This window comes from Oncorhynchus tshawytscha, linkage group LG16 (genome assembly GCF_018296145.1).
Source record: "Oncorhynchus tshawytscha isolate Ot180627B linkage group LG16, Otsh_v2.0, whole genome shotgun sequence".
NCBI lineage: Eukaryota > Metazoa > Chordata > Actinopteri > Salmoniformes > Salmonidae > Oncorhynchus > Oncorhynchus tshawytscha.
In genome coordinates this window covers 24,143,278-24,165,918 of record NC_056444.1, presented here as the reverse complement: position 1 = coordinate 24,165,918, position 22,641 = coordinate 24,143,278, and the positions used below count along the sequence as shown (strand labels likewise).

The 22,641-nt window shown below is 43.0% G+C and overlaps 1 protein-coding gene across 2 annotated transcripts; it reads right to left on the bottom strand.

Moving 5' to 3' along the window:
• Positions 1–6,637: 6,637 nt before the first annotated feature.
• ptbp2a (polypyrimidine tract binding protein 2a) lies at positions 6,638–22,385 on the bottom strand. 2 transcript variants are annotated; one of them, XM_024374640.2, is made up of 13 exons: positions 22,267–22,385; positions 21,285–21,312; positions 19,914–19,980; positions 16,438–16,619; positions 15,738–16,034; positions 15,348–15,458; positions 14,726–14,939; positions 12,417–12,532; positions 9,847–9,880; positions 9,287–9,379; positions 8,801–9,017; positions 8,485–8,562; positions 6,638–8,251 (listed from the first exon to the last, which is right to left on the bottom strand). In XM_024374640.2, the coding sequence occupies exons 1-13, from the start codon at positions 22,272–22,274 to the stop codon at positions 8,122–8,124; spliced, it is 1,575 nt and encodes a 524-aa protein (XP_024230408.1). In that variant the 5' UTR covers positions 22,275–22,385; the 3' UTR covers positions 6,638–8,121. The 2 variants fall into 2 exon arrangements, with proteins under 2 accessions (XP_024230408.1, XP_024230409.1); XM_024374641.2 differs by having other exon boundaries at positions 14,738–14,939.
• Positions 22,386–22,641: the final 256 nt, after the last annotated feature.

Genomic DNA, 22,641 nt, shown 5'->3' with positions numbered 1-22,641 from the left:
CAAGGTTCCGTTTTGGGACCACTATTGTTTTCACAATATATTTTACCTCTTGGGGATGTTATTCGAAAACATAATGTTAACTTTCACTGCTATGCGGATGACACACAGCTGTACATTTCAATGAAACATGGTGAAGCCCCAAAATTGCCCTTGCTAGAAGCATGTGTTTCAGACATAAGGAAGTGGATGGCTGCAAACTTTCTACTTTTAAACTCGGACAAAACAGAGATGCTTGTTATAGGTCCCAAGAAACAAAGAGATCTTCTGTTGAATCTGACAATTAATCTTAATGGTTGTACAGTCGTCTCAAATAAAACTGTGAAGGACCTCGGCGTTACTCTGGACCCTGATCTCTCTTTTGAAGAACATATCAAGACCATTTCAAGGACAGCTTTTTCCATCTACGTAACATTGCAAAAATCAGAAACCTTCTGTCCAAAAATGATGCAGAAAAATGAATCCATGCTTTTGTCACTTCTAGGTTAGACTACTGCAATGCTCTACTTTCCGGCTACCCGGATAAAGCACTAAATAAACTTCAGTTAGTACTAAATACGGCTGCTCGAATTCTGACTAGAACCAAAAAATTTGATCATATTACTCCAGTGCTAGCCTCTCTACACTGGCTTCCTGTCAAAGCAAGGGCTGATTTCAAGGTTTTACTGCTAACCTACAAAGCATTACATGGGCTTGCTCCTACCTATCTCTCTGATTTGGTCCTGCCGTACATACCTACACGTACGCTACGGTCACAAGACGCAGGCCTCCTAATTGTCCCTAGAATTTCTAAGCAAACAGCTGGAGGCAGGGCTTTCTCCTATAGAGCTCCATTTTTATGGAACGGTCTGCCTACCCATGTCAGAGACGCAAACTCGGTCTCAACCTTTAAGTCCTTACTGAAGACTTATCTCTTCAGTGGGTCATATGATTGAGTGTAGTCTGGCCCAGGAGTGGGAAGGTGAACGGAAAGGCTCTGGAGCAACGAACCGCCCTTGCTGTCTCTGCCTGGCCGGTTCCCCTCTTCCCACTGGGATTCTCTGCCTCTAACCCTATTACAGGGGCTGAGTCACTGGCTTACTGGGGCTCTCTCTTGCCGTCCCTGGAAGGGGTGCGTCACCTGAGTGCAATTCACTGATGTGGTCATCCTGTCTGGGATGGCGCCCCCCCTTGGGTTGTGCCATGGCGGAGTTCTTTGTGGGCTATACTCAGCCTTGTCTCAGGATGGTAAGTTGGTGGTTGAAGATATCGCTCTAGTGGTGTGGGGGCTGTGCTTTGCAAAGTGGGTGGGGTTATATCCTTCCTGTTTGGCCCTGTCTGGGGGTGTCCTCGGATGGGGCCACAGTGTCTCCTGACCCCTCCTGTCTCAGCCTCCAGTATTTATGCTGCAGTAGTTAATGTGTCGGGGGGCTAGGGTCGGTTTGTTATATATGGAGTACCTCTCCTGTCCTATTCGGTGTCCTGTGTGAATCTAAGTGTGCATTCTCTAATTCTCTCTCTCTCTCTCTCTCTCTCTCTCGGAGGAGGAGGACCTGAGCCCTAGGACCATGCCCCAGGACTACCTGACATGATGACTCCTTGCTGTCCCCAGTCCACCTGGCCGTGCTGCTGCTCCAGTTTCAACTGTTCTGCCTTATTATTATACGACCATGCTGATCATTTATGAACATTTGAACATCTTGGCCATGTTCTGTTATAATCTCCACCCGGCACAGCCAGAAGAGGACTGGCCACCCCACATAGCCTGGTTCCTCTCTAGGTTTCTTCCTAGGTTTTGGCCTTTCTAGGGAGTTTTTCCTAGCCACCGTGCTTCTACACCTGCATTGCTTGCTGTTTGGGGTTTTAGGCTGGGTTTCTGTACAGCACTTTGAGATATCAGCTGATGTACGAAGAGCTATATAAATAAATTTGATTTGATTTGACTGTCCGCAATAGACTGAGAGTGGCTGGACGGAGGGCTCATAAGACATCACTGGCAAAAATGTTGCTTATGGGCACAAACCCACTGTCACTGGACCAGACAGGACTGGCAAAAAGTGCTCTTCACTGACGAGTCACGGTTTTGTTTCACCAGGAGTGATGGTCGGATTCCTGTTTATCGTTGAAGGAATGAGCGTTACACCAAGGCCTGTACTATGGAGAGGGATCGATTTAGAGGTGGAGGGTCCATCATGGTCTGGGGCGGTGTGTCAAGGGATCATCGGACTGAGCTTGTTGTCATTGCAGGCAATCTCAATGCTGTGCGTTACAGGGAAGACATCCTCCTCCCTCATTTGGTACCCTTCCTGCAGGCTCATCCTGACATGACCCTCCAGCATGACAATGCCACCAGCCATACTGCTCGTTCTGTGCGTGATTTCCTGCAAGACAGGAATGTCAGTGTTCTGCCATGGCCAGTGAAGAGCCCGGATCTCAATGCCATTGACCACGTCAGGCACCTGTTGGATCGGAGGGTGAGGGCTAGGGCCAGTCCCCCCAGAAATTGATTTTGACCCCCCCCTTTGTTCAGGGACACATTATTCAATTTCTGTTAGTCACAAGTCTGTGTCTCAGTTGTTGAATCTTGTTATGTTCATACAAATATTTACACATGTCAAGTTTGCTGAAAATAAACGCAGTTGATAGTGAGAGGACGTTTCTTTTTTTGCTGAGTTATTATTCATTTGTAGACAAACGAGAATTAAAGCCAAACCAATTCAGTGGCACAGCTGGAACTATCCAAGCAAGAAGATACATCTCTTTCAAATGTAGATTTTTGGTTGAGTTGGCTTGTCACGCCCTGGTCTAAGTATTTTGTGTTTTTCTTCATGTATTGGGTCAGGCCAGGGTGTGGCATGGGGTTTTTGTATTGTGGTGTGTTTTGTCTTGGGGTTTTGGTGTGTATGTATTGGGATTGTAGCTAGTGGGGTTATCTAGCAAAGTCTATGGCTGTCTGGAGTGGTTCTCAATCAGAGGCAGGTGTTTATCGTTGTCTCTGATTGGGAACCATATTTAGGCAGCCATATTCTTTGAGTTTGTCGTGGGTGATTGTCCTTAGTGTCCTCTGTGTTAGTTTGCACCAGTTTAGGCTGTTTTGGTTTTCACATTACATTTATTGTTTTTGTAAAGTTCGTGTTTGTTTATTAAATAAACATGGATTGCAATAGCCACGCTGCATTTTGGTCCGACTCTCCTTCACACCTAGAGAACCGTTACATGGCTAAACATCATTACATTTGAAATCAACCAGAGCTTGAAACCCTAGGTCTATTGTATTGTCTATTTTCAGTCAGATTCTGGGTTGAACTGAAACATTAGCTGTTGAGGACTTCGCAAATGCTATATAGGCCTAAATAGCACCATTGAGGATATGTGAGTGATGAAGTATGGTCATATTTAATTTGCTCTGTTAAACGTACCCTTTGGAATCATTTCAATAGCAAAAGTGAATCTATTTCGTGTTTAAGTGGAGACCTCTCAACAATCATTCTCACGATAGCACATTGGTAATGGTCAATGACAAATACCATAGCTAAGCAGGGCTTGGTTATTAAAACCCTGGATAAGAGACCAAAGGGTAGCTGTAGATACTGTTGATTACTTCTCCAGGAGGTGCTGCCTAGCCTATTATAATTTTTTCTGATAGTGCCTTCAGAAAGTATTCATACCCTTTGACTTATTCCACATTTGGTTGTTTTACAGCCTAAATTTAAAATGGATTAAATATGATTTTTTTTCTCATCCATCTACCCACCATACACCATAAAGTGAAATATTTTTGCACAATGTATTGAAAATGAAATACAGAAATATCTCATATACTTAAGTATTCACACCACTGAGTAACTTGGCTGCTCAGGAACATTCACAGGCTTCTTGGTAAATAACTTCAGTGTGGATTTGGCCTTGTGTTTCAGGTTATTGTCCTGCTGAAAGGTGAATTCATCTCCCAGTGTCTGGTGGAAAGCAGACTGAACCAGGTTTTCCTCTAGGATTTTGCCTGTGCTTAGCTCCATTCCCAGTCCTTAGCGATTACAAGCATACACATAACATGATGCAGCCACCACCACTATGCTTGAAAATATGGAGAGTAGCACTCAGTAATGTGTTGTATTGGATTTGCTCCAAACATAATATGTTTTTAGGATAAACAAGTGAATTGCTTTTCCACATTTTTACAGTATTCATTTTGTACCTTGTTGCAAACTGGATGCATGTTTTGGAATATTTTTATTCTGTTCAGGCTTCCTTATTTTCTCTTTGTCAATTAGGTTAGTATTGTGGTAACTACAATGTAACTAGTAACTACAATGTTGTTGATCCATCCTCAGTTTTCTCCTATCACAGCCATGACTCTGTAACTGTTTTAAAGTCACCATTGACCTCATTAAATCCCTAAGTGGTTTCCTTCCTCTCCGGCAACTGAGTTAGGAAGGACGCCTATATCTTTATAGAGACTGGGTTGTATTGATACACCATCCAAAGTGTAATTAATCATTTCACCATGCTCAAAGGGATATTCAATGTCTGTTTTTTTTCTTTCTTTAAACCCATCTACCATTAGGTGCCCTTCTTTGCGAGGCATTGGCATTGGTCTTTGTGGTTGAATCTGTGTTTGAAATTCACTGTTAGACTGAGGGACCTTACAATTATCTGTATGTGTGGGGTAGAGACAAGGTAGTCATTACAAAATCATGTTAAACACGACGCAACTTAATGTAACTTACAAAGCATATTTTTACTCTTGAACTTATTTAGGCTCAAATACTTACTGACTCACAACATTTCAGTTTTTCCATTTATAATCAATTTATTAACATGTCTAAAAACATAATTCCACTTTGAGATTATGAGGTTATTGTTTGCAGGCCAATTTTTTCCATTTTAAATTCAGGCTGCAAAAAAGTCAAAGGTTGTGAATACTTTCTGAAGGCTCTGTAACATTGAATATCTGATGTTGTTTTAAAGGTACAAATTCAACATATTTCAGACAAGTTTGTCTATGTTGTAATTTACCATGATGACACTGTATTTTCCACCTCACAATACGCTGACAAACTATATTGAAACAACGTTGATTCAACCAGTTTGTGCCCAGTGGGAAATGACTTGTGGGAAATGACTCTCACAGTACATTATGAAAGCAATAGTGTTCGTACAATATCACACGATTTGGAAGAGTATAGTAAAATATGTCTTACTCGTTGGTACAATATCATATGAATTGGATAATGTTATTTATCATACGTCTTCGAGGACATCAGGGTTAGGGTTATACGTCTTTCTCTGAGACCAGGCTGCTTGTTCCATGTTGCTGGTTAGGAGAACTGACCACAAAGGTTAGAAGAATCTATGTAAAAGGGTAGGAGAACTAACGACAAAGGTTACAGAGAATTTACTAAAATGTTAGAACTAAACGAGAAAGGTTAGGAGTGGTAGGATAAGGTTAGGAAAAGGGTTATCTAACATTCTACAATTGTCCCCGGTGCGACTTGAACCCACAAACTTTGGATTACTAAATGGTTGAGGTATAAAATATTACAAAATTACAAAAATTTGAGCTTTACTGACAACAGAAACATTTTGACATAATTGAACTTGCACAGGACAGAGTAACACTATATTCAACTCCAACAAGTACTTCTTAGCCACACTGCTCAGTGGGGGGGAAAAATAGAACAGCTCCCATCTTGTTGACTGGGTGATGGAGAGTGGATACAGATGTCTCGTGATGCATTGGGGCTAGACGAGCTATTGATTCGGTCTGGGTCGTCCGCTCGCTGATTTATCATGTATTTTGTGTTTATAAAGGTAGATGGAGAACACAAGCGCTTTCATTTAAGTGTGCAAAATAAGAGCAGCGTGGACTGGGAGTACCGGTATGGTGGTACTCAATCTAGGACTAGGCCATGATGAATCACACCGGCCCCGCGTTTCAACTCCAGAGCGGGGCTGGAGAATCGTCTTCATCAGACAGTCACAGACAGGGCGTCCATCATTGTACAGCCCATGCCGATGAACTGACTCAATAACGGCACTGCAAATACAGCAGCCACTGGTCAAGTACAGAAATGCGTTGAGACTATAATAAACAGACTGCCATAGACTAGACATTAAAACATTTCATGACCAGAAACATGAGTTATTGGTCAATGGATGTTAGACATGCTTTCCCCCCCTATGGCCTCAGAATGGAATATTACCCAGATTACTCCAGAGATGGTAGTAACTGACACAGTATACCCACACACAGTATGTTAGTTGGTCTAGATAAAATGGTGGCATTGGATTAGTGCGATATGCAGCGGATTCCAGTGGTTATGAGAATTTAGTGACAGATGCCCTTATAGAGCAGAAAGAAGACTATATATGGATTTTAAAAAGTGTGTGTCCCAGAGACTGGTTAGTGTATTCGATCTACAGGAAGAGACCGAGCAAGTTCATAACCAGGGGGTTTAATCTGCCAGAAGCAAACTTCAAATTGTTCATTTATTTTGTTCAGATAATTGAATTAGGCCTATTTTGAGCTTTAGTATCCCCATTTGTTTTGGTGCCTTTCCTTTCCCACCCTGGGACAGAATATACCTGATATCAGAAACCTAGTGAGGTGAGACCGGAGAAGAAAGATGAGCAAGCTGTAGACAGAGACAGAAGAGGTGTATACAGAGCTACAGAAGAGTTTATTGAGCATGCTACACAAGTAAAGCAAAGTACACACAAGAGAGAAGATAAAAAGTGATAACATAACTAAGTCAGACCAAATATCCCAATTTGTTAGAAAATTATTTTAATTGTGCCGCTTCCAAACTATATCTGAATGTTACATTTCTAGAGCTGTAAAAATGTAACTGATAGAAAATATACATGACTTGAAAAACAATCTTGTTTTCTAGTAAGTTGAGGTTGTGGGATTCTTCAAACTATTGTGGGTATTACATGTAGATCAGCTTAAAATAACCATAGAAGGAATGGTTGTTGATTCTGAATCAGGTCCTGTATCTTATTTGTTCAGACATACAAAATATATCAGCGGTTCACTAAAATATTGTTCCTTTCCTTGGCGATGAGATGTAAATTAAAACTAAAAACAAAAAGGCACATACACTTTGGTCCCAACCTTCATCAGTAAACTGCAACACGTTGACGTCACTACAGATACTCTAACGCATGCAACAGCAGATTTCGTAACACTTTATTTGAACTGTACTTCATAATAATCACCATGACATTTGTTTCATCACCTGTAGGACAATGACAGTTATGAAGTACAGTTCAAATGAATAAAAGTACTACCAACTTTTAATTCCAATAACTAGACCAGGCAGTACATGCTTAGGAAACCACTCAACTTCTACCCATGTACACCCCCCCCCCCAAAAAAACCTAACACCTAAAGAACAGCAACATTGACTATTTTAGTAAATGGATGACCTGTGGAAACAAAAACAGTTAAAATGATCATAAAGATGGAAACTCAAGCATGGTGGTCCAAGTTAGCACAAAAAACACCAATGTAAAAAGTCTGATTCAACTTCAATCTCATATGGTTCCCCACTCCATAACTATAGTGACTTTAACAAAATAAAAATCGGGCACAAACTCAACACCTACAACAAAAAAGGGGAAGTTTTTTGGGTGGCAGCAGGTGAAACTGCACAGTCACATGGGAGAACAGAAATCGTGTTTTGAACTGATCTTTACACATCAAAATTAATGTGCCTCAAAATCTGACTGCAGGGATTCGTGTAAATATTTAAATGTAAAAAGAGTTGATATTGTCAGGTAAGGCACATCTTATATAACTAATCATAAAGAGACACCAAAGTCCATTCATCCACCCTTCATAAGAAGATGGAAAAAGAAAATGGTTTGCCTATCATACAAATGGAATATAGGACTTACACAGGGGTCAGGTGAAGGGGGTAAAACACACAAGTACAACAACTTGTTTTTAATACACATTTTAGTTTCTGGTTCTCTGAAGGAATGACTGATAACACGTAGAAAGACAAAAATAGAAAGAACTACAATGAGGTCAAAATGTGGTCCCCCCGTCTGGAAAGAGTGAACCGGATAAACGAACGGCAGCCAAAGGCCATTTGGAAACAGAAAGCGATGGATATTGTGGAGGATCATTATGCTGGTTTAGATGGAGGATTTGGAGAAGGACACTCTCAGGTGGTGGTTGTCACCCATGTTGTAGTTGTGGAGGTCGATCAGACCCTGGATGGCCTCTTCCACCGTCGACATCTGGAGCAGCGCCATTTTGTGATCCCTGGGAAGAAGACAAGATGGTTTATTTGTCCCACTGTTACATCAGAATTTATATTATTCTCTGATCTCAAAAAGCCCACACAAACATGCACATATTTGAGTTACACAGGGTCAGTCAGTGTAGCACCCTGGAGCTAGCCACAGAGCTAAACAAATTAATTCACAACCAAATCAAGAACTGTAGCGCAGTTACATTATTATAGCGGTAAAGAAAAAAAAAAAAAAAAAACTTACTGGAAAAACTTGAATGCGTTCACAGTGCCCCCGGCATTGGAGAACAGTAGTCTCAGGTCTTCTTCAGTTACGTCCGTTCTGTCGAAACAAGTGAACTCAGCATTCCAACAAAAGACAGCCAACCCAGACCATAGGGTTCCCTTTACTTTATTTCCAGGTATAGACGTTGCCCTTAGTTAGCACAGACCTGGGATCAGATTACCCTCCCAAAATACCGTTGAGTGAGAAACTGCAAAACTGACCTTGGATCGGGGGCTACACTGACAGACACAGGATCTGCTGAGTGTCTAGTCTAGGGGCCATGACATAGACTTACGGGATGTTGGAGAGGTGAAGGGTGGTGGAGGGAGGGAAGATGTTCTGAAAGTTCTTGGAGCCGGGCTTCTTGAAGCGGTGCAGGGGGGAGTTGGTGAAGTCCTTGGTAAGGCCCTGGTCATCCAGTCCATCCCTGGGCAGCTGCACTGAGGTGTGCTTGGACAGAGCCACCCTGATGACCTTCCCATACATCTTCTGACCGTTCAGGTGACTCATCGCTGGAAGCAGATTGGATTTGTATTAAGTGTATTAAGTGTTTGTTTTATCCAGCTGTAATGTTCCCGAAAACAAATGCCCATGTGAGGATGTTTATCATATCCAATTTTAGTTCATTTAACATTTATTTATCCAGGTTACATCAAGAAAATAAAACAAATATTCTTATTTGCCACTTGAGAACATGGGAAACGGAATAATATTTAAAATCCTTTTAAGTCAGCCGGTTAACATGGGAGTTGACAGTTGGGGAAATGGAGGAAAATCTTACCTAGCTGGGCCTGACTGGCATCGGCCATCTGTATCAGAGCACTGTCCTTCTTATTGTAAAGAATCTTCACCCTCTGGGTGTCCCCATAGACCCCTGTGTTAAAGCCATGAGCAGACGAGAGGAGGGCGAGGAGGAAGAGGAGACAGTGAGGAAAACAGTTAGCGCTGGAGATGGAGGGAAGGTTAAGGCAAGACAGAGAGAGAAAGAGGCTAGATAGAGACAGTAGGCTTGAGATCATTCATCAGAATTAAATGGAGGCGTGTGTCTGTAAAGGTCAGACAGAGGAAACCCTCAAATAGAGAAGTTAACAAGCTCTGTGAGATGTTTAGCCAATCAAACTACAGTACATGCCAAATCAATTTACCATGCATTTGAACAAATCTATGGATGGATCAATTTCAATAGCCGAAACGAGAGATTGAGATAACCAATGTAACAGAATAACCTATTCCTAAAAACTACAATCCAAACCAGTTACAGCGTAAGGAAATAAAAATGTCTCTTAACAGAAATAAGCAACAACAAAAGAAGAGAGCGGTAGAGAGCTAACAATAACATACCGAAGAGAGTAAACAGACTTTGGGGCGTAACCATCTTTAGAAGGAGAGAAGAGCAAGCAGCGGAAGACAGGTAGAGAGGTAGAAGAGTCGGAGCGGAGGTAGAGAGCGTAGCGGAGATGGACAGATCATCCATAACGGAGGAGGGTGGTTTCCCGTAGAATGGTGAAGGTGGTCATGGAGTATGGTTCAGTTAATTTGGGAATACGGTTGGTCCAAGGGAACAGGTTGGTTTTGTTCAAGCACCAATCATGAACAGTGGGGTTACAGTGATGGATGAAGCAAGGGGAATAGATGGGGGGGAGAGAAGTGGGAGGGAGGAGGAGCAAATGCAAATATTAAAACAAAGTGAGGGAGGGGGACAAAAATAAATACAGGTCAGTACACTGGAAATGCAGGAGTTTGGTCAGAAAATGGCCGGTTCATGTACTTAGTCAGAACTAAACAAGCAAATTAATTGTGCCAAATGTAATCACCCTCTGGACAAACATGGGTAAGGTACATTCAATGTCAAATCATAATCATAGGAGTAATAGCCTCGCAATGAAGAAACAAAGGACATGCAGTAGGCTAAAGCTTGAAGTTCAGGGCCCAGTTTTTCAAAAAGGTATCTATCCAGATAGGATTAAATAGAACGGGAGTTCCCATTCAAGTCAATAATTGGTCTGTTCTATTTCTATGCATTTAATCCTATCCGACAGGCAAAATCTAGATAGATAGCTTTTTAAAAACGGGGCCAAGGAGATTAACTGAAATGTGTTAAAGAGTATGAAGTGAATACAATTTGTCCAAAGACCATGCACTCAAATGTTGAGACAAGACATAAAACCACCTGAGTTATGGCATTCAACGATAATGTTTGGGCCCACAGACCAGTACCAGTCAAAAGTCTGGACATAGCAACTCAAAGGGTTTTCCTATGTTCTCCATTGTAGAATAATAGCAAACCAAAAAGAAGTGTTAAAATAAAATCAAAATATATTTAATATTTTTCAAAGTAGCCACCCTTGGCATTCTCTCAACCAGCGTCATGAGGTAGTCAACTGGAAAGCATTTCAATTAACAGGCGTGCCAGTTAATTTGTGGAATTTCTTCCTTCTTAATGCATTTGAGCCAATCACTTGTGTTGTAACAAGGTAGGGGTGGTATAGAGAAGATAGCCATGTTTGGTAAAAGTCCATATTATGGCAAGAACAGCTCAAATAAACACAAGACATGGTCAGCCAAATCGAAAAAATTCAAGACTTTTGAAAGTGCAGTCGCAAAAACCATCAAGCACTATGATGAAACTGGCTCTCATGAGGACTTCAAGTAACAGACACATCTCAACATCAACTGTTTGGAGGAGCGAGTGAATCAAGCCTTCATGGTCGAATTGCTGCAAAGAAACCACTACCAAAGGACACCAATAAAAAGAGATTTGCTTGGGCCAAGAAACACATGCAATGGACATTAGATGGGTGGAAATCGGTCCTTTTGTCTGAGGAGTCCAAATTTGAGATATTTTGTTCTAACCACCGTGTTTTTGGGAGACGCAGAGTATGTGAACGGATGCTCTCCGCATGTGGTTCCCATCGTGAAGCATGGAGGAGGTGGTGTGATGGTGTGGGGATGCTTTATTTAGAATTCAAGGCACACTTAACCAGCATGGCGACCACAGCATTCTGCAGCAATTCACATTCCATCTGGTTTGCGCTTAGTGGGACAATCATTTGTTTTTCAACAGGACAATGACCCAACACACACCTCGAGGCTGTGTAAGAGCTATTTGACAGGGGAGAGTGATGGAGTGCTGCATCAGATGACCTGGCCTCCACAATCACCCGACCTCATCCCAATTGGATTGTTTGAGATGAGTTGGACCACAGAGTGAAGGAAAAGCAGCCAACAAGTGCTCAGCGTATGCGGGAACTCCAATACTGCTGGAAAAGCATTCCTCATTAAGCTGGTTGAGAGAATGCCACGAGTGTGCAGAGCTGTCATCAAGGCAAAGGGTGGTTTGTTTAACACTTTAGTTACTACATGATTCCATACGTGTCATTTCATAGTTTGTCTTCACTATTATTCTACAATGTAGAAAATAGTTTTAAAAAGAAAGAAAAACCCAAGCTTTTGACTGGTACTGTACATGTTGAGAGTGTGGGAAGTAATAACAGAGTCATAGTATCTGAAATATAAGGTCCTCTCCATAGAGATTTCATACAAGACAGGCAGACAGAGATCAAGTTAGGAAAGGAGAGCAGAGAGGAAAGAGATGGTTACATTTGTTCAGTATGGCAAAATGAGAAAGGAGAGAAGAGCAGTGAGAGTGATTCAGACAATACAAAGTCATCATATGATCTTTCATATGAGCCAGAGAGGAAAGCTTAGAGAAAAATAGAGTCCCCCCCCTCTATCTTTGAAGAGAGCGAGAGGGGCTCAGTCTGCACTGGCAGACTTGGACATCATGGAGAGGCAGAGAGAGCGAGAGAGAAAGAGGGAAAGAGGACAATAGAAACCAGAGCATGTGTGTTAGGCATGTGAGAGGGGTTAGGTCCATGTCTGGATGGGAAGGTAGGTAGAACAGTACTGACCTCTTCATTGAGGTTGGAGGCCAGGAGCACGCCGCTGGAGCCAGAGTGACCAGACAGAGCCACCCTCCCTGCAGCAGCAGCCGCCGCCGCCGCAGCATTCAGCGGGCTCAGCGCACCTGGAGAGAGGTCAGAGGTTAGAGCAGGGGTCCCCACTGTCCTTAGAGTGCCAGAGAAAGTAGCGCACCGTGTTCTGTCAATATAGCTGGTAAAAAAAATGGTTCATAAACAACTCAAAAGGGGGCCCTGTAAAATCTGATTTTTTTCAATAAATATTTCATATCCTCCCAAATTATGTTCTCAGTTGTGTCTTGGTCTTAGATTTGTTTTTCACTCTCAAAATTATTTTGAAATTGAATGTTCTGCATCCATGTCAACTGTTAAATCACACCAGGACACGTTTTCTTAGGGTCTGGAAGAAAACAACAGTACCAGTCAAAAGTTTGGACAAACATACTCATTCAAGGGTTTTTCTTTATTTTGACTATTTTCTACATTGTATAATAATAGTGAAGACATCAGAACTATGAAATAACACATATGGAATCATGTAGTAACCAAAAAAAGTGTTAAATCAAAATATATTTTATATTTGAGATTCTTCAAAGTAGCCACCATTTGCACACTCGTGGCATTCTCTCAACCAGCTTTCCAACGCCTCGAAGGAGTTCCCACATATGCTGAGTAGGTGTCCAAACTTGACTGGTACTGTATTTTTTGTGCAATTTCCCTTTAATAGCGCACCTGGTCCTTTAATTACGTATCTAGCGAGTGAGGAATGTCCCGACGTGCATGCATAGCGATAGTTCCGCATTGCCGCTGCCCATTTCATGGCAAAGTTTGCAAATAACAAAATTATGGATACAAATGATATACTTACTCATGATATACTGCTGCCAGGTAAGCCTGCTTTGCAGTTAACGGTTAATTGAGGAAAACATTTCTGTCAACCCACAAGACAGTTATCACATCAACTGGCTTCACGCACGCACCACACAGACGGGCAACACGGACGGGCAATATTACAGATGGCTTAAAAAGCTTAAGCTAATTGTGGCTAACACTAACTATGGTGGGATAAAGTCAATGTTGCGTTGATTAGATAGTAGCTGGGAGCTTGAGGTGTCTGATTAGTTTATGACAGTTTACAGTGGGAACATGTGAATTGCATGGCAAGCTACTCATAGGTGGGCTGCGAGCTACTGTTAGTTCACGGCCGACCTTTGGAGATAACTGGGTTAGAGGGATCAGGACTTAGACCCAACAAGACCCCGAGGGCGCATTTGGCTCACCCAGGGCCCAGTGTGGGTGGAGATTTCACTTTAGGACCAATGGAATGGTCTACGATGTGCAAACCCCACCCACCCAGAGCCCTGGTTGTGGTAAAACAAATGTACTTTCCCTGGCAGACGGGCACAGCCAGTCCAGCAAGAGTGATTCCACCTGACACTGGGCATTAGGAGTGGGCAATATTCCGTACATTTTCGAAATACAGGCGTCCCAGATGTGTAACTCAGTTGGTAGAGCATGTCGCTTGCAACGCCAGGGTTGCGGGTTCATTTCCCATGGGTGATCAGTTCGAAAATGTAAATGTTTGATTTACAATGCTAGCTATACCACCGCTTATAATGCCACTGTGGGCTCCCGAGTGGCACAGCGGTCTAAAGGCACTGCATCTCAGTGCAAGAGGCGTCACTACAGTCCCTGGTTCGAATCCAGGCTGAATCACATCCGGACGTGATTGGGAGTCCCATAGGGCGGCGCACAATTGGCCCAGTGTCGTCCTGGTATGGGGTAGGCCGTCATAGTAAACAATTTCTTATTCTTGACTGACTTGCCTAGTTAAATACACTTAGTTTTATTGTAACTTTAAGAAATAGAAAATGTGTCAAATGACATTCAGCTCAGGTCTCAAGCTATGCATTTGGTTTGCTAACTTGCTAGCTAAGTGGATAAATATCAAGATCAAGCTTCTTCGTTACAGCATAGACATTTAATCCCCTCCCAGATCAAGATCCCTGTTGCCTAAATTAGTCTGTGTTAAAAATTAAATACATCTAAATAGCACCCCTTGTGTGCAATTCCGGTAATAGCATATACAGAAAATCTGGATACCGCCCCACCCTACTAGACATAGGAGATGGATGAAATTGCCAGACATGAGCAGAGATAGACAAATAGACCCTACAGCACCAGAGATACAGAAAGCAGAGCTAGTCCCTAAACAAGTGTTGAGCATCCAACACCTCCCAACCCCAAGAGCCCCAAAGAAGACATTAAGAGGAAAGAGAAAGGAAAAGAGAGGGATCTACCTGGGATCTTACCAAGCAGAGAGTTGGAGTCCTTGCCTTGAAAGGCAGCAGCCATGTTGGGGTCCATGGCAGGCTGTCCATCCCCGGCGGGGAGCTCTGGCCGGGTGTAGTCACGGCTCTTGTCGTTGTTGTACTTGACATTCAGGTTGACCAGCTTGGAGTAGTCGATGCGGAGCGTACAGCACGAGTTGTAGATGTTCTGACCATCCAGGGCCTGAGTAACAATGGAAACAAGTTTCACGTTTATTTGCACGTGGAAACCTTACTCAGCAGTGCTCTCACAATAGAAACAGCGAGAGAAGTGTACAAATACACCAACGAGTAATGAAATTGTACAACTCAGTTAATTTCACGGTCCCTTGTGGCCTAGTTGGGAGTATGGCGCTTGCAACGCCAGGGTTGGGGGTTTGATTCCCACAGGGGACCAGTACGAAAATGTATACACTCACTAAAGTAAGTCGTTCTGGATAAGAGCGCATGCCGAATTACTAAAACGTAATTATGAACTCTTGAGGTGCTATGAGAGGTCTGCACGAGGTATCACAGTCGCTCTTACTCTGTGATTCTTAGAAAAACGCTTTATCATACCTATGTATTTATTATCATCTCTAGGACTACTCACAATTTTGGCTTGTTGTGCAGTAGATGGGTCGTTGAACTGCAGCAGGGCCTGGAACTGATTGTTCTTAGTGAATGTGATTATCTTCATAACCGTGCCGAACTTTGAGAAGATCTAACAGATGGAAAAAACAGGAAATGTGTTTAAAATACATCAACAACATAGCTGATGTTTGACTATCAGACATATTAAACCACCATTAAAAAAAATGAAAATGTTTTTTTACTTCTTTTTTTTAAACACTAAAAACTCCCTAATTTCCGCAACGAGATAAGGGCAGACGAGGTAGGGGTCAACTATGTACAAAAAAAAAATGGAGCATACCCACAAGAAAATGTATATTGCATTCATAAATCTGCTCTCCGACACAAAAATGTGAAGTTGTGAGGGTACCTGCTGCAGCACATCCAGAGTGACAGGGTAGAACATGTTGTCGATGATTATTCTGAGCACAGGGCTGGATGCAGCTGTTAGAGCCAGATCTGAACCCGACGTAGGGGTACCGCCTCCTTGGACCGCTGACACCGCCTGCAGGACCGCCTGGGCCCGCTGGTTTCCGGCATCTGTTTTGAGTTCTTTGTGGTTGGAGTACTGGATGAATACGGGGACATTACGAACATGCGGTGTCACAGTAGAGTAGTAGTTGACCATAGTAATTGCAGCTTCCTCTGTCCCCAGCTCCAAGAAAGCCTGAGGACCAATGGACAAAAAGAGAAATTAGAGTTCTGTTGGGATAGATACCCAATATCATTCTATGGAGTTATGATACAGAAATTATAGTTATATTCAATTAATCGGAACTTTATCATTTCTGTATTGTAAGACACTATACAGGGACACAAAGCAAGGAAACTTAACAATTCACTATGAAAACATGTTTTCAAATCCTAATGGCAAGTTTGAGATGGAATACCAATGGATTAAAACACAGGCAATTAGGAATCACTCAGACAAAGAGGTTGCACAAGAAAGGAATCTAAGGGGCAAGAGCCAAATATCTCCCACTGACCACTCACTGAAAAATAGACATTTGGCAGGACACGGCAGGGAACAAAATCTAAAATGGCTGCAGAATTGTTCTGGGCCCACTCACCTGGTTTTTTCCCTTCAGAGTCAGGATATTGGTGACCTTCCCGAAAGGTAACCCCAGGGCAATGACCTCCGTTTCTGAAGTTTCGTTGGGCAGTTTTCTGATGTGCAACACACGAGAAGGAGGAGCCTCCATCCTGTCTTCCACTCTCAGTTTTTTACTGTCACTCCCGTTGGACGTACCATCTAGATAGAATAAAATATGACTTTTATTGTCTATCCGTCACAATGTAAATTGGTCTTCTGCTCTGCATCTGCCCGCCAGAACGCACAAACACAACTTAAGGCGCACAGAATGATTGTGGTTGTGATATAGCCTGGAATCGAACCAGGGTCTGTAGTGATTATTGCAACTATAGAAGAAAAGACAGAGGTTGGGGGGGGCCTTGTAAGAATTTGCAGACGAGTAAGTAAACCACTACTACAAGTCCAAATTATTGGCCAACGTGCAATCATTGGAAAACAAACTACGAATGAGACTATACTACCAATTAGACATTAAAAACAGTAATATCTTATGTTTCAGAGAGATGTGGCTGAACGACGACACGGATAACACAGAGCTGGCTAGCTCCTCTGTGCATCGGCAGGACAGAGCAGCTACGTCTAGTAAGACGAGGGGCAGGGGCCTGTGTCTATTTGACAATAACTGCTGGTTCGTGTCTAATATTAAAGTATTGAGGTATAGCTCGACTAAGGTAGAATACCACCAACACCACTTTACCTCATTTCTACCTGCATGTCACACGTGCAACCAAAGGAAAGGGAGAAAAAATATACAACTCTGGACAACTACTCCACACACACAGATACGTAAAGGCTCTCCATTTGGCAAATCTGACCATAATTATATCCTCCTGATTCCGGCTTACAAGAAAAAACTAAAGCGGGAAGTACCAATGACTCGCTCAACATGGAAGTGATGAGATGACGCGGACACTAAAGGAATGTTTTGCTAGCACAGACTGGAATATGTTCCGGGATTCGTCCAATGGTATTGAGGAGTATACCACCTCAGGCATCAGCTTCATCAAAAAGTGTTCGACGACATTGTCGTCCCCACAGTGACGTACGTACATTTCCCAACCAGAAGCCATGGATACAGGCAACATCCACACCGAGCCAAAGGCTAGAGCTACTGTTTTCAAGGAGCGGGACACTAATCCGGACGCTTATACGAGATTCCGCTATGCTCTCAGACAAACCATTAAACAGGCATAGCATCAATACAGGACTAAGATTGAATCCTACTACACCGGCTGACACTCGTCGGATGTGGCAGGGCCCGAAAAATATTACGGACTAGAAACCCAGCCGCGAGCTGCCAAGTGACGTGAGCCTACTGGACGAGCTAAATGCCCTTTATGCTCGCTTGGAGGCAAGTAACACTGAAGCATGCACGAGAGCACCAGCTGTTCCGGGCGGCTGTGTGATCACGCTCCCCATATTCGATGTGAGCAAGCCCTTTAAACTGGTCAACGTTCACAAAGCCGCAGGGCCAGACCGATTACCAGGACGTATACTCAAAGCATGCGCGGCCCAACTGGCAAGTGTCTTCACTGACATTTTCAGGTATTACAGACAGACCACCATAAACCCTGGGCCTAAGAAAGCGAGGGTAACCTGCCTAAATGATTACCGCCTGAAGCACTCATGTCGGTAGTCATGGCTCACATCAACACCATCATAATGGAAACCCTAGACGCACTCCAATTCAAATACCGCCCCAACAGATCTACAGATGACTCAATTTCAATCGCACTCGACACTGCCTTTCCCACCTGGACAAAAGGAATACCCATGTGAGAATGCTGTTCATTGACTCAGCGTTTCTGCATCAACACCACAGAGCCCATAAAGCTCATCACTAAGCTAAGAACCCTGGGACTAAACACCCCCCTCTGCAACTGAATCCTGGACTTCCTGGCAGGCTGTCCCCGGGTGGTAAGGGTAGGCAACACGCATGCCACGCTGATCCTCAACACTGGGACCCCTCAGGGATGCGTGCTTAGTCCTCTCATGTACTCCCTGTTTACCAACAACTGCGTGGCCAAGACTCAAACACCATCATTAAGTTTGCTGACAACACAACAGTGATAGGCCTGATGACCGACAACTATGAGACAGCCTATAGGGAGGTCAGAGACCTGGTAGTGTGGTGCCAGGACAACAACCTCTCCCTCAATGTGAGCAAGACAAAGGAGCTGACCGTGGACCATGGGAAAAGGTGGGCCGAACAGGCCCCCATTGACATGGACCGGGCTGAAGAGGAACAGATTGAGAGTTTCAAGTTCCTTGGTGTCCACACCACCAACGAACTATGATGGTCCAAACACACCAAGACAGCCGTGAAGGGGGCACACCAACACCTTTTCACCCTCAGCAGACTTAAATGATTGGGCATGTGTCCCCAGATACTCAAAAAGTTCTACAGCGGCACTGTCGAGAGCATCCTGACCGGTTGCATCACCGCCTGGTATGGCAACTGCTCGGCATCTGACCGCAAGGCGCTACAGAGGGCTGTGCGTACAGCACAGTGCTTCCCTGGGGCCACGCTTCCTGACATCCAGGACCTATATACACTAGGCGGTGTCAGAGGAAGGCCCAAAAAATTGTCAAAGACTCCAGTCACCCAAGTCATACACGGTTCCCTATGCTACCACACGGGAAGCGGTACTGGAACACCAAGTCTAGGACCAAAAGGCCCCCTAACAGCTTCTACCCCCAAGCCATAAGACTGCTGAACAATAAATAACATGGCCAAACAAAGTATTTACATTGACGACCCCCCCGTCACACTACTGCTACTCGCTGTTTATTATCTATGCCTAGTCACTTTACAAATTACCTCGACTAACCTGTACCCCCGCAAATTGACTCTGTACCAGTACCCCCTGATACCAGTACCCCCGGTACTGCCTGTTATTATGTAATTTTCTTGATAGTTTTTGATGTGATTTAAAAAAACGTTTTAATTAACTCCATTTCTTGAACTGCATTGCTGGTTAATGGCTTGTAAAGTAAGCATTTCACGTTAAGGTCTACCTGTTGTATCGCATGTGACAAAATTTGACTTGATGTTTAGGATTTCAAGATATGGATTTGGACCTGTGGAAAAGAAAATTAAAAACAAAGAGAGCAATACAGTAGCTTTCTCAGGCTACTATATTTTCTCTTTAAGGCATTACAGTAATGCTCTGAAGAGATATAGCCTATTGAAATGCACAGCAGGCAGCATCTCTATTCCAATCACATGCAAGCATGTGTGTGCCCACCTACAGAGGCGCACTAGGTTTATCAGATACTGAAACACCTCCCGTGAGGAAGACATCCACTAATACAGCCGTTCAACTTTCAAACATTCATTAATCCTTTCATTTCTTTTAATGCCGGTGGACACCGATCAAATGACGTATGCAAATTCCATTAAGAGAGGGCTGGCAAAGAGGAAAAAGAAAAATTAGGCCCACACTAACTTACCACTGATACTGCTCATGTCAGAGCCACTGTTGTAGAGACTGCTTGACAGCAGCTCATCTGATCCTCTCTGGGGAAAGAAAGAAAGGAAACAAAGAGCGAGAAAGAGTGAAAGTGAAATAAAGGCATGGCTCTCCAAGAAGAGACACCTTCCATTTGCAGTGAGCAGAGCCCCTGAAAGACCACAATGAAATAGGTCTCTCCCTGGACAGTTTGAGGAAATGGGGGGAGGACATAACACCAAGAGTCGCCCCTCATTTAGTTTTTTTTTCTAGTGTCGGTCGGTTTAATCTCATGGAGTCTCAAGATATCAGACATGTCATTTCATCTGGAGCTCCCCAGCGCTCCCTGAAGGCTCGGAGCTGTCCTCTGTCCGCTGGGCTGCAGTTGCTGGCTGACGTACTCTGAGCACCGCTAAAACTGACAGATGGGACAGCGAGGCCTGGAGCCATTACAGACCCAACTATAGAATAGGCCCGGGTCTTAGTCTTTTTCTCTTTTGTCTGCGAGTGAATTTGAACGAAATGTTCTTTATCGCCAACATGTTTTATAGATGTGATAAATTAGATATGGAGTGCTCCCGTAGGGCCAGAGTCCACAAATACATTCCAGATAATAAAGTTGTCTTTGACTTAAAATGTGACAACTAGACCTAACTCACACCAGGGCTGGGAATGTTTCTCAAAGCAAAGTTTCTTTTGGACATTAAATATTGATGAAAAACACAGAGGCAAAGCCCAATAATACTATCAAAGGACTGTTTGTTTTTAAGAGTCATTCCATTAGCAGAAGAGTTAACTTAGTTTTGCACCAAACAGAACTGCGGTTGTTGGACAAACTGGGTTAGGAGGGTACAGGATCAGGATGCATTTATAAAATAACACATTTCTTGCTAAACAGAAAGGACCAACTTATGTCCAATCTAATTACGGTTGTTCTAATATCATAAAAGCTAGAAATTACAATTTGAAATGTAGCCTCATCTTTCTTCCAAATGTAGCCTCATCCAATACCACATGCTCTCTCAACAGTAGGAGGCTACATTTAGAATTCTGTGTGCAGATTCTGACTTGAAAAGCTGTGCCATGTACACAAAGCACTTTAGTTTGTATTAATTGTAGTAAATGGCCGGGTTGCAAATTTGAGTTGTGTCCCCCGTGTAAGGCATCTGCCCACAAAGTGTAACATAGGGGTCTAAAACTGGATGGAGGCAAACCTTGACCAAGGTGTTAATCGGGATGTAGTTAGCATAATGCAACAACTAAGCTGGTCAAGAAAAAGGAGTTTTGCATTGCCATAGTAAATGAGCGAGAATTTTAGATGTTTCCAAGCATCTATAACCTTTGCCAGAGAGGGCACTGGACTGAGGCTTACCTTTACGCCAACTGCAACATCTCCAATACTGAAAAAGAGAGGGAACATACTGATTAGCTAAGCATAATCTTTCCACAATACAGAGCATGCTGCTTATCTAGCCAGCTACAGTTCAATTGGCTAGTTAGTTAACTCGCGGGATGGAGACGGTAGCTAGCCAGCTAATGTCACCTAGTAACAGTAACGTTATTAGCAGATACTTTATGTGCAGCACAGTCACCCAACAAGCTAGCGTTAGTAAGTAGATTCGAGCTTGCATAGGAAGTTAGCTAACGCTAGCCAGATAGCTAACGTTACCCATGGTAAGATGCGCAACTTAGCTGGCTAGTGCCATGGCTACCTACAAAAAGAAAACCAAACGTTTCTTTCCACAAGCACATAGTTATAACATATATACACGTTGATTATCTGACCACATATAAAAGGGGAAACATGCATGGCAATTCAAGTTAACCAGGATTTATTTTTAGGTAACGTTAAACGGTGTTGACGACTTCTACTTTGAGTTGATAGCTAGCTAACGTTAGCTAGTTAGCTAGATTTCCGATCAACAAAGGATTCAATGAATGATCAACGCACAAGCGAGGACGACACACCCTCGCATGGAATACTATCCAGAGCTAGGTAGCTAACGTTGGACTGTGCAATGCATTATTCAGCTATGTACTACCTAACGTAAGTTAGCAGGCTACTAAACAGTTTCGGAAACAAAATATACTTTGTTTACGTAGCTACCGTTAGCTAAATAGGTAACGCTAACTTGCCATCGGTCTCTCCCAGTTCACTGACATGGATCAGCCAGGAGTTAGTTAGCAGCTACTAGTAGCTAACCAAGCTAAGGTAACGCTAGCTAGCTAAAAAAAAAAAAAACCTAGCTAGAATCTGACGTTAGCTACCTTACTTTTAATCAACGATATATTGCCGCGCATGAAGCATTCATTCTAGAAAAACACAAGCTTCGTAGAAGGCCGATTATACATACCCGTCCATTGCCAGAAAATCCTTCTAAACAACTCAGTTTTCTGAAATGTTCTCTTGCCAACAACAGAAAACAAAATGGAGGGACTGGAGACCGTGGCGGAAATAGTCGAATAAGGCGGAAATAGTCGAACAAAAAACGTGTTTCGTTTCATGCAGCGTCATGCTTTTGTGTGTTTATTAAAGACGATAGCATTTTAAGAGATAGTGGTACAACCGATTTGTATTTAATAGTGGCTTTAAATTGATGCATTACCATTAAGAAGTCTTCATCATTTGGCAAACGGAATGTTCAATACAACAGACATAAGCTTGCCTTGGCCTTGTTGGCTATTATTTGAGGGTGTTTTCCTATAGGCTATCTGTTGTACCATTTATA